We start from the raw sequence: 13,360 nt of genomic DNA, 5'->3' as shown, positions 1-13,360 counted from the left end.
GAGCTCGCCAACACTGTTGCCTTCTCTTCTGCCCGTCTTCTGCTGGCTTCTCTCAGGTTATAGTAGGTTTCATTTTGTGTGTACTCTCTCTTTCTTTAAGGCATGTGCTCCTTTGCAGCTGAGGTTGTGTGTGTGTGTGTGTGTGTGTGTATGTGTATGTGTATGTGTATGTATGTATGTGTGTGTGTGCGTGTGTGTATGTGTCTGTGCTCACACCCATGTATGGGTATGGAAGCTGGGGTCAGTGACTATCTTGTTTCACTGCTCTCTGCATCATCACCACCACCATCACCATCATCACCACCATCACCACCACCATCATCATCATCATCACCATCACCATCATCATCACCACCATCATCATCATCATCACCACCACCATCATCATCACCACCACCATCATCACCATCATCATCACCACCACCATCATCATCATCACCACCATCATCACCATCATCATCATCACCACCATCATCACCATCATCATCACTACCACCATCATCATCATCATCATCACCACCATCATCATCACCACCACCATCACCATCATCATCATCATCACCATCATCATCACCACCATCATCATCATCACCATCATCATCATCACCACCATCACCATCATCATCATCATCACCATCACCATCACCACCACCATCATCATCACCATCATCATCACCATCATCATCATCACCACCACCATCATCACCATCATCATCACCATCATCATCACCACCACCATCACCATCACCGCCACCATCATCATCATCACCACCATCATCATCATCATCATCACCATCATCATCATCATCACCACCATCATCATCACCACCACCATCACCATCACCACCATCATCATCACCATCACCATCATCATCATCACCATCATCATCACCATCATCACCATCACCATCATCATCATCACCATCATCATCACCATCATCACCATCACCATCATCACCACCATCATCATCATCACCACCATCACCATCACCACCACCATCATCATCACCACCATCATCATCACCATCATCACCATCACCATCATCATCATCACCACCATCATCATCATCACCACCATCACCATCATCACCACCATCATCATCATCACCATCATCATCACCATCATCACCATCACCATCATCATCACCATCATCATCACCATCATCATCATCACCACCACCATCATCACCATCATCATCACCACCATCATCACCATCATCATCATCATCACCACCATCATCACCATCATCACCATCATCATCACCACCACCACCATCATCATCACCACCACCATCATCATCATCATCACCACCATCATCATCATCACCACCATCACCATCACCACCACCATCATCATCACCACCATCATCATCACCATCACCATCATCATCACCACCACCATCATCATCATCATCATCACCATCATCATCACCACCATCATCACCACCACCATCATCATCACCACCATCACCATCATCACCACCATCATCATCATCATCACCACCATCACCACCATCACCATCATCATCATCACCATCATCACCACCATCACCACCATCACCATCATCATCACCACCACCATCATCATCACCACCACCATCACCATCATCATCATCACCACCACCATCATCATCACCACCACCATCACCATCACCACCACCATCATGATCATCATCATCACCACCACCACCATCATCATCATCACCACCACCATCACCATCATGATCATCATCATCATCACCACCATCATCATCATCACCACCACCATCATCACCACCATCACCACCACCATCATCACCACCATCATCACCATCATCATCATCATCATCACCATCATCACCATCATCATCACCACCACCATCATCATCATCACCACCATCATCATCACCATCACCATCATCATCACCATGATCATCATCATCATCACCACCATCATTAGAGACAGGCTCTCTCTCTGAACCCAGAACCCATTGATTTTGGCTAGGCTGGCAATGATTCTCCTGCCTCACACACTACAACCAGTTACAAACACACACTGTTGCGCCTGGCTTTTATGTTCCTGGAAGAAACTGACTCAGGTCCTCAGGCTTGTCTGGCAGGCACCTCTGTGTCACTTTTATGGTCTCAGGATTTAGTGTTTTCCCTGCCTGGTGCACATTTTCCATCAGTGAATGAAGCTCACTAGAGTCACACCCCTGTCTCCGCTCTGCTCTGCTGTAACACAGACATCGCGCTCAAGGGGCCGCCTCTCCACCAGGGTCCCTCTGTCCTTCTGCACGGAGCAGCTTCCAAGGCTCTTAATCTGCTGTCTCCGTGACAGAGTTTACATGGTGACTTTTACTTTGAAAGTTCCCCCTGAACAAGAGCCTCTTCCTTGTTGCTCTGAAGGTTCTTTGAAAAGTCTATTTTTTATTTTAGGATTCTCGTATCTTTGCTCACAACGCTGTCCTTCTTGCACAGCGCTTCTCACCGTTGAGAGACATACAGAGAGAGAGAGAGAGAGAGAGAGAGAGAGAGAGAGAGAGAGAGAGAGAGAGAGGAAGAGAGAGGAAAAGCATGTCTGAAACTGTGGCCAAATTGGGGGCAGGGGAATGTCCATATTGAGCGCAGTGTCTGAGAAGAGGTCCCCCCTCTGCTTTAACAGCTTAGCATCTGGGCTTCATCAGAACACGGGCAGAAGGAGTCCATGTCCTGCAGACACTTAGCAGCGACACTTGCAGTTCTCCTCAGTTTCAACTTGGCCAGCACTTGAAAGCGTATTAGTGTCCATGCAAATGTGCACATGGGACACGGACTGTCTGTGGATCCAGCAGGTAGTCGGCCATATCACACTGCGCTGCAGAAAGGACACTTCCCCATCCGTGGGGCAAGCCACCAGCTTTGTTTGTTTTCTTCCTCTTGCCAATCTGATCTCTTATTCCATGCAGTTAGGTGAGGCCCGGCTGTGCAGAGCTCACTTGCCACGGGAAGCCAGTGTGCGGCACACTCATGCTCACACTGGACAGACCTGTCTGAAGCTCACTGGCCACGGGAAGCCCGTGTGCGGCACACTCATGCTCACGCTGGACAGACCTGCAGTGAAGCTCTTGTGCTTCAGGCTCCACTGGACTTTGTTCTCCTTGACACATGGTATCTGAATTTTTAAAACATTTGTTTCTTGTGTATGTGTGTGTGCATGCACAAGCATGCATTTGTGTTTGTGGGTGACCCTGGAAGCAAGAAGAGGGATTGGATTTCCCCAGCTGGAGTTACAGACGGTTGTGAGCCCCTGACCTGGTGCTAGGAGCTCAACTCCAGCCTGTTTTATCCTGCCCAAGTCTTGCCCAGGTCTCCCTTTCTGGCCAGCTGGATTTTGGTCAGGTTCTTTGGTGGCTCAGAGACTGTTGCGCCCCCCCCCCCCCCCCCGTTCCGATTCAATCAGGTCTTCTCCCCTGTGTTCACATTTCCCCTACTCTGATCTGATTTCCCGCTTTGTGCTCCACCCCAGCTTCTGAGAGCAGAGAAGGCTCCCCTCTCCTGCCCTCTCCCTCCTCACCATTTCACTGCTGCCGCTATTGGGGTCAGAATTTACAATACATATGGGATGTGTGTATTTTTGTGTGTCTCTGTGTGGCATATGTCCACATTTGTGTTTGTATACAAACATGCCTACTCCTAAAATCGCTACATGCTGAGTCTACAGTACCTATACATGGACACTGACTACATGCTGAGTCTACAGTACCTATACATGGACACTGACTACATGCTGAGTCTATAGTACCTATACATGGACACTGACTACATGCTGAGTCTACAGTACCTGTACATGGACACTGACTACATGCTGAGTCTACAGTATCTACAGTACCTATACATGGACACTGACTACATGCTGAGTCTACAGTACCTATACGTGGACACTGACTACATGCTGAGTCTACAGTACCTATACATGGACACTGACTACATGCTGAGTCTATAGTATTTACAGTACCTGTACATGGACACTGACTACATGCTGAGTCTACAGTATCTGTACATGGACACTGACTACATGCTGAGTCTACAGTACCTATACATGGACACTGACTTCATGCTGAGTCTACAGTACCTGTACATGGACACTGACTACATGCTGAGTCTACAGTATTTACAGTACCTATACATGGACACTGACTTCATGCTGAGTCTACAGTACCTATACATGGACACTGACTTCATGCTGAGTCTACAGTACATATACATGGACACTGACTACATGCTGAGTCTACAGTACCTGTACATGGACACTGACTTCATGCTGAGTCTACAGTACCTATACATGGACACTGACTACATGCTGAGTCTACAGTACATATACATGGACACTGGCTACATGCTGAGTCTACAGTATTTACAGTACATATACATGGACACTGACTACATGCTGAGTCTATAGTACCTATACATGGACACTGACTACATGCTGAGTCTACAGTACCTATACATGGACACTGACTACATGCTGAGTCTACAGTACCTGTACATGGACACTGACTACATGCTGAGTCTACAGTAGCTGTACATGGACACTGATGTACTTTCAAGTGCTAGTCAAGTTTAGACTGAGAAAACCCGCATCTATCTCGGCAGAGGTCAAGTATCTTCCCCACTCTCCATGTTACTTTCTGAGCCATCTCCCTGGCCCCTGGACTTTTATAATGGCCAACTAGCTGGTAGCTGGGCATTCCGCTTCCCCTGGGTCATCACATTAGAGAAACCTTCTCTCTGTGCAGCTCTGACAGTCACACGGCGTCTTGGAGACCCTCCTGAGCCTTGCTGCCCGTCGGTTGTCTCGTTTCTGGCCTGGGATCAGGACTCCCCACTCCTCGCTCAGCCGTGTTGCCCACTGGCTTCATCTTTAGGGTTCCAAACAGTTTCCGTGTTGCTGAAACCGAACAGATTTTCCCTGGATGCAGCTTGTGATTCCCGCTGTCAGCCCGGGTTGGGCTTCCCATCTCTGCCATCAGCTTCTTAGGACCATTTAACCAACCCCAAATACAGCCACCCCCACAGCCTCTGTTCTGTGCTTGCTCAATGGGATCCTCGACACTTCAGAATGCCTGTGTGGCTCCTTTTGGCCTTAAGTTAGTCTTATGACCCCTGTATTTATTCATTTCACTTGGGCCTATAACTGGCATATGTACTTTCGGAGGGTGGTGAGAAACAAGCCTAATAATCTTTGTCTAGTAGGTGTTTGGTAAAGGAAATGAATAAGTGTGTAACCTGATGGGCTTTACAAGTAGTTATTCTACCAAGTGAATTTTTCTTTTTTTTTTAAATTTTTTTTAATCTACCTATTTAATTTTTTTTTTTCGAGACAGTGTTTATTAGCACTAGCTGTCCTGGAACTTACTGTTTAGACCCGGCTGGCCTTGAACTCACAGAGATTCACCTGCTCAGGTGCTGGGATTAAAGGTGTGTGCTGCTATGCTCTCAGCAAGTCAGTTATTCCTGTATTGCTTTTGTAGTTGTAAGGATGCTAAGGAGAGATAAAATGTCCCAGTGTTTTTCAAGGTGCCCTTGCCAGGAGAGCTAATGCAGCATATGATTTGTTTTTACATTGTCAAGAATTTGCAGGAGGAGAGAATGAAGAGATGGGTGTCTGCACAAAGCTGAAAACTATCTGAGTTTTAGTCATCCTCCTCAACCCCCTGCCTCAGCACTGAGGATCAAACTCAGGGCCTCATTTACCACTTTGCTGTATTCCCAGATTCAAAAATACCCTCTGACCCTTTATGGAAGAAGTTTGCTGACTGCTAGTCTAGAAATACACCTGGTCTGCTGGGCTCGCTGCTCGCTGGAGATGTAGAATTGTCTGTTTCCCTAACAGATTACCAGGCCCTCACCAGGCCGACAGCAATTCCCTCTGTGGAAAAACCACCCTTAAGCCTGGTTTCAGAAGAGTTTTGAGTGGCATGCAAATCTTCCCTGGGCTCTTTGGCACTTGACAGTATCTCCCACAGATAACCAGATACCAATGAACCATTCCTGTCCAGTAAAACCCTCCCCGGAGCCAGGAGGATCGCACAGCTGGTCAGGTTAGATGTCGTTCAGAGGGAGGCTCTTAGCGCATTGGAGGAATGTTAATTGCTAAGTGTGGGCTGAAACCGAAGGGCTTCACAATGTCCTTAAGCTGCTTTAAGTGTACACAGACCGAGAATTTTAGAATCGGAAAAGGTCTGGGAGATCATCGAGTTTAGCCCCTTAAGAGCAGGGGCTGCGAGCCAGACTGCGTGGCTCTTCCTCTTAATCCTCCTGTGTCTCAGTTTCCTCAGCTCTAAAGTGGGGCTAAGAATAGCTCCTAGTCGCTGGGCTGCGACAGATGCGAACGTTTCCCACAGCAACATTCAAGCGGCAGAGCTGACTGTGGAACGGGACTCTCCGCTCATGCATGTGTTCACAAGCATTCATGTTTGATCCATGTTTCCAGGAGGTGTCTCATTTTACAGTTACAGACAGTGTGTAACTTTAGTGTCTAGCATCTTTCATTTAGTGTTTTTATATTTGCATATAATTATGTTATTTTCATATTACATATAGCAGCAGTTAATTTTTCTGAGGATGAACCACACTAATTTTATCCATTAGGCCTGGATGAGCCTTTGTGTTGTTCTGTCTTTTGACTGTTGATGCTGTCATAACATTTGAGGGTTAATCCTTGTTCGAGTGCCCATGTTCCGTTTTTCTTAGGTCAGATCTTGGGAGTAAAGGTGTTGTGTTGGTATCCTCTAATTCTAGGCTTTTAACTTTTTGAGGCATCTCTGAATTTTTGTTTTCCATGGCAACAACATTGTTCTGTAAGGGTTCTGATTTTTCTGCTCTTGTCAACATAAGCTGTTGATTATTATTATACTAATTATAGTATATACTATACTATATATCATGTATTAGCTGTCCTATGTGGCTACTATACTATACTATAGTGTACTGTACTATGTGATAGCCGTCCTGTGTGGTTACTATACTATACTATAGTGTACTGTACTATGTGATAGCCGTCCTGTGTGGTTACTATACTATAGTGTACTGTACTATGTGATAGCCGTCCTGTGTGGTTACTATACTATAGTGTACTGTACTATGTGATAGCTGTCCTGTGTGGTTACTATACTATACTATAGTGTACTGTACTATGTGATAGCCGTCCTGTGTGGTTACTATACTGTAGTGTACTGTACTATGTGATAGCCGTCCTGTGTGGTTACTATACTATACTATAGTGTACTGTACTATGTGATAGCTGTCCTGTGTGGTTACTATACTGTAGTGTACTGTACTATGTGATAGCCGTCCTGTGTGGTTACTATACTATACTATAGTGTACTGTACTATGTGATAGCTGTCCTGTGTGGTTACTATACTATACTATAGTGTACTGTACTATGTGATAGCCGTCCTGTGTGGTTACTATACTATACTATAGTGTACTGTACTATGTGATAGCCGTCCTGTGTGGCTACTATACTATACTATAGTGTACTGTACTATGTGATAGCCGTCCTGTGTGGTTACTATACTGTGGTGTACTGTACTATGTGATAGCCGTCCTGTGTGGTTACTATACTATAGTGTACTGTACTATGTGATAGCCGTCCTGTGTGGTTACTATACTATACTATAGTGTACTGTACTATGTGATAGCCGTCCTGTGTGGCTACTATACTGTAGTGTACTGTACTATGTGATAGCCGTCCTGTGTGGTTACTATACTATACTATAGTGTACTGTACTATGTGATAGCTGTCCTGTGTGGCTACTATACTATACTATAGTGTACTGTACTATGTGATAGCCGTCCTGTGTGGTTACTATACTGTGGTGTACTGTACTATGTGATAGCCGTCCTGTGTGGTTACTATACTATACTATAGTGTACTGTACTATGTGATAGCCGTCCTGTGTGGTTACTATACTGTAGTGTACTGTACTATGTGATAGCCGTCCTGTGTGGTTACTATACTATACTATAGTGTACTGTACTATGTGATAGCCGTCCTGTGTGGTTACTATACTATACTATAGTGTACTGTACTATGTGATAGCCGTCCTGTGTGGTTACTATACTATACTATAGTGTACTGTACTATGTGATAGCCGTCCTGTGTGGTTACTATACTATAGTGTACTGTACTATGTGATAGCCGTCCTGTGTGGCTACTATACTACACTATAGTGTACTGTACTATGTGATAGCCGTCCTGTGTGGTTACTATACTATAGTGTACTGTACTATGTGATAGCCGTCCTGTGTGGCTACTATACTACACTATAGTGTACTGTACTATGTGATAGCCGTCCTGTGTGGTTACTATACTATACTATAGTGTACTGTACTATGTGATAGCCGTCCTGTGTGGTTACTATACTATACTATAGTGTACTGTACTATGTGATAGCCGTCCTGTGTGGTTACTATACTATACTATAGTGTACTGTACTATGTGATAGCCGTCCTGTGTGGCTACTATACTATACTATAGTGTACTGTACTATGTGATAGCTGTCCTGTGTGGCTACTATACTATACTATAGTGTACTGTACTATGTGATAGCCGTCCTGTGTGGTTACTATACTATACTATAGTGTACTGTACTATGTGATAGCCGTCCTGTGTGGCTACTATACTACACTATACCGTGAGAGCCCTCCTGTGTGGCTGAAGTAGCCTTTCGCTGTAGTTTTCTTTGCTTTTCTCTAGAATCAGTACTGCTAAGCTAGTGTCCCTCGTGTGCCTGTTGGCCTTTGGCGTCTTTTCTTTGTAGAAATCCGTCCTCCAGTTCTTTGCCCACTTTAACATTCAGTTGTTTTGTTGTTGTTGTTGTTGTTGTTAAATTGTAACCAATTTTGGATATTAAACTTTTAATTAACTATATCTGAATTTTTTTCTACTGTTCTCTGGGTTGTTTTTTCCTTATGTTAATGTCCTATATAAAGTTTTAAATTTTAGTAAATTTCAATTTATTTCTTTTGTGGGCCATGCTTTGGCTGCCATAGATAAGATTCTGTTAGTTTTAAGGTCACTAGCTTTATTATTAAGGTTGTAGTTAATTTTGGGGTAATTTTACTCTTGGTTGTTAGGGTGGGTGCGTCTTCTTCTTGTTCCTCACCATCCAGTTGTTTTGACACTGTTTATGAAGAGCTTGTTTCCCCCAGAATACCCTGGCACCTTGCTGTAGATACGCTGTGAGAGTCGGTCACAGATATGTGGGTTTAATCTCTACGTTCTCAGTTCTGTTTCTTTCCTTCCTTTGGCCTCCGTTCTGCTTGTACCATCTCAGTTTGCTTGCCGTTGCCTTTCAGTACATTTGCAATCAGAAAATGTGAGTCTGCTTTGTTCTCTTTTCCATATTTGTCAGCTCCCTCTGATTCCGCGTGAACTAAAGTTGGCTTTCCCCTGTCTGTAGAGACGGCAGATGGGATTTTGACAGAAAGGCATCGAGTCTGCGGATGGATCCGGTATTGTTTCTGCCTTGACAGCGTCCAGAACAGGAGATGTTTTCCATTTTATTTTGGTCCAATTTGGGTATACTTTGTATTTCCTGCCTAATTGTTCTGGCTAGAACTTAGGTTGGATCATGTGCTTGATTTTTTTTTTCTCTCTCTCTCATTCAAGGCTAAGTATATGAATAGCCCACATTTTGTTTGTCTTTTCCTCTGTCTGTGGACTGTTGGGCTATTTCCACTCATTGGCAATTGTGAGTAAGGCTACTATGCCCACAGATACACAAATCTTAGATTCAAATCCTTGCTTTCTTTTGGGGATATATCCAGAAACACTTGCCAGAGTGCATGAAGTAATCATCTTAATATGTCCCTAGATTAGTTTTGCTAATATTTTGTGGAGGATTGCAGTGTGTATATTTATAAATAGTCTTTGGTTTTCTTATGCTTTGTTTGGCTTTGATGTGAGCTTTGCAGTGATCTCTCCTTCCTCCCCTTGCCCTCCCCTCTCCTTTCTTCTCTTAAGACTTGGAGCTGGATTGCTGTTGTTATTGTCGTTCTTATTTCAGTAATTCTAGGATTACTAGTCAGGTCTTCTACATCCCCACTTTTAAACTTTTTATTTATTTCTCCTGTTAGTCTTACGGTTATTGATTTACCTTCTTTATGTGTGAAAAGTCTGCTTAGATTTTCTTTTTCGTCTTAAGTCACTTTTGGTAGTTCTTGCATTCCTACAAATTTTTACTTTTTCTAGAAACCTCCACCTAGAATTCCATAGTGGCTACACTAACTCACATTCCTCATTTCCCTCACGTCTTTGCCAGTATTCATTATAGCAGTTACTTAGTGTTGGCTGCGTGACTCTCACTTTGTGGATATTAACCTTTCCTGTACATTTATGAGGTTCGTATTACTGTCATTTCTGTGTTACATGCAGAGAAAACAGTCGACTGAGGTTTAGGTGACAGTCACAGATCTGGTGTATCGAGGGCTTGAGATAGAATCCTGATAGTCCAAGTCCAGAATGTCTTATGAGTCAGGGTCACAGGAAGCTCAGGCTGGCCCCAAACTGCTATGTAGCTAAGGACAACCTTGAACTTCTGATCCTCCAGCCTCTACCTCCCAAGTGATGGTTACATGTGTACCACTCCCTCTCTTTTATGGGGGCTGCTGAAGGAACCCAGGGCTTCGCACATTGCTGGGCACCAACAGCTACAGCCCTGCGGCCTGTGTCCTTATTACCTACCGCTTATACTGCCTTCCTTGAGTAGCAGAGACACCTGCCTTGTTCCCATGTCACTGTGTTATACTCCTGTTGGAAACCACAGTGCTGGCATGGGTGGGAACTCTTGTTTCTTATCTTCGCGAGTAGGACTTGAGTCCTGTTGGGGCTCAGCCTCGTGGAAAGAATAGCACACCCTTGGGCAGTCACGCAGTGTACTGAAGGACTCTTCAGTTGTCCCTGGGAAATTGACCACAATCCCCAGCTGGAACTGTTCCTTTCTGTGAGCACAGTGAGGGAAAATTATTCTGAATGCACTTGTCCGAAAGATTCGACAGCGGCTCCTCGGAGACTGCGCTAAACTTTGCGAAGTCTCTGACATTTTAAGTGGACCCGATCTTTCATAAGCCATGTTCAAAGGCCAGTGGGGTTGATCTGCGCATAGGTTTTGCTTCTTTCTGTTTACTTCCTTCACTGTGTCTTTCAGGGTCATTCCCACGTACAGAAGAACATCCTTCAGGTGGACCAGAACTGTGTCCGCAATTCCTACGATGTCTTCTCTCTGCTGCGGTAAGAAACTCCTTAGAGCCTCCAGGATTTGGATGGATCTCCCCTTTGTGCGTCTGTGGTGGGTGTGTCAGAGCTCGAGAAGCCATTACTCAGGCTTAGCATTTTTTAGTGAAAGTTCCATAAATTCTGTAGCTCCAGTGACTTAGGTTTATCTCCTAGGCAGAATCTTTGAAAAGCCATTTCCTCTCACTGGACAGTGGGTTAGAGCAGTTGGAAGCTGGAGGATCTTAAAACAGAGACTGTGGTACTCTCTGGTCTGTCCTAGAAGCTGCAGAGTAAGGACATGTCAGGAACTTACCAACCATCCCTTCCCCAGGAGAAGCCACCAGCAGCCCTAGGCATAGCTTAGGCGGTTGGCTTTGCTCGTCATCTTAAAAGGATCCTGTATGACAGGCCAAAGGAGCTTTGGAGATATCTAGGGTCAGAGGCTTAAATACCTCGGCTCTCTGAATGTATACAGATGTCTGTATGTAAAATGTTTGGGATTAATTTTGGGAGATTGAAAAATTTTGCTTCACATGTAGTAGATGATCAGGAACATTTCCCAGGGGGCACAGTGAGCGGTGACACTCGGCCCTTGCGAGCTCAACTCAAGACTGTAGTTGAAATTTGATTTGGGTAGGGTTTTTTTTCTAATGTTTACCTAACACATCATAAATTTTAGACCATTACGTATCCTCTATAGATTTCCTGGTGGAAGAGTCCAGAAGGGTTCTCAAAGAATGCACGCTTGTTTTATAAACACCGTGCAAGGGGCCTTCTTTTGTGAGCCTCGAGTCTTCTGTTCAACAGCACAGAACTTAGTCACGTGACTCTTAAGGAACAATGTCTCTAGGGCAACCACGTATGCTTGATGACGTTTGACTCGTGTCTGAGAGTTGTCTTCAGTTTGACTGCTTAGGATCTGTAGCAAAACAGAGAGGATTTACCAATGGACTAGACATCCTGCTGAGTCTTTTGAATTGGGGACACCGTGAGTGTTAATGGAGTGTCCAGAAAGGGTTGAAATGTCAATAAACTGCTAACATTTCCTGACCTGTTTTTTCAGTAAAATGATAGCAAGAGAGCATTTTCTTTTTAAAAAAAAGATATTTTTCTAAGTATGAGACTGTGTGATCTTACCGGAGAAAAGCAAATCCCAAACCATAGGAAAGGGAGGCGTTTGGCATAGTGCGACAGGGAAAAAGGGCACCTTAAAGGCTGCCAAGAGCTCTAGGTTATCGCAGAGAACAGGAGTAAAGAGATAGGACACCACAGGGAGTGCTGTGAGTGGGGCTGCAGGCATAGATAGCCCAGTGGAAAAGCACTCACCTGCCATGCACGAGGTCCAGAGTTCAAGCCCTGGTACCTCTGACGTCCCTGTTGACTCCAGCTCGTTCAACCTCTCTGGCTCTTGTGATGGAGGAAGTGTGTTACTAAGTGTATACACTATGTATGTAGCTTGTATAATTTACAGGTGTTTCCTATTACGGTTGTGGCAACTCATTGCTTTGCTTCATAACAACACAGGCTCACTTTCATGTGTACATGGGTTGTGGTGTTGTATCACAGTGTGCGTGTGTGTTGTGTGTGTGTGTGTGCAGGATGGGTATGCACACACACAGGGCAGAGGAAGGTATTGGAGGTCACTTCCCTCCTGACTTGCTTGCTCCAGACAGGGTTTCTCACTGTAGCCTGCACCTCTGCTGGGCTGGTTGGTTAGTAAGCTCCTGGGTCCTCTGTGTCCATCCCCAGTCCTGGTTGTGGTGCTGTTAGCTACACCCAGACTTCACGACTTTCCTGTACCCACCAAACCCTTCTCCAGGTCCAAGATCCAGCTTTTCTGAGCTAGATTAAATGTCTGTTTATCAACCATTTACCCACCTGAACTGAGTGAGTCGCCCTGCATCCAGGAACTCTTCAGTTGTACTTACCACAGTTCCTGAACGTTGTACAAGTTCTTTCAGACAGCAGTGGGCAGCCAGTGCTTTATTGAAAGCATTGCTCTCCCCGTAGCTTTTTGCTGTGGTAGATGTGGAATGCTTGCTGGGAAACTTGCATCTCTCTCAGACTGCTTTTCTTTGTTCTTTTCTTTACTCAGTTAACATTGTTCCTGAATGGGA

The 13,360-nt window shown here is 44.8% G+C and overlaps 1 protein-coding gene across 4 annotated transcripts in view; it reads left to right on the top strand.

Annotated features, from left to right (window-relative positions):
• The window catches only part of Uvrag (UV radiation resistance associated), a 227,097-nt gene that overhangs the window by 48,202 nt on the left and 165,535 nt on the right, over positions 1–13,360 (top strand). For all 4 annotated transcript variants that reach the window (XM_075953312.1, XM_075953313.1, XM_075953314.1 and 1 more), the window contains one exon: positions 11,176–11,258. In XM_075953312.1, coding sequence (XP_075809427.1) covers positions 11,176–11,258 — 83 coding nt within the window. The remainder of the gene's footprint in view (positions 1–11,175; positions 11,259–13,360) is intronic.

The sequence above is a fragment of the Microtus pennsylvanicus genome, chromosome 18 (genome assembly GCF_037038515.1).
Source record: "Microtus pennsylvanicus isolate mMicPen1 chromosome 18, mMicPen1.hap1, whole genome shotgun sequence".
Lineage (NCBI taxonomy): Eukaryota > Metazoa > Chordata > Mammalia > Rodentia > Cricetidae > Microtus > Microtus pennsylvanicus.
The sequence above is the reverse complement of the archived record's forward strand: the minus strand, read 5'-3'. Positions and strand labels throughout refer to the sequence as shown.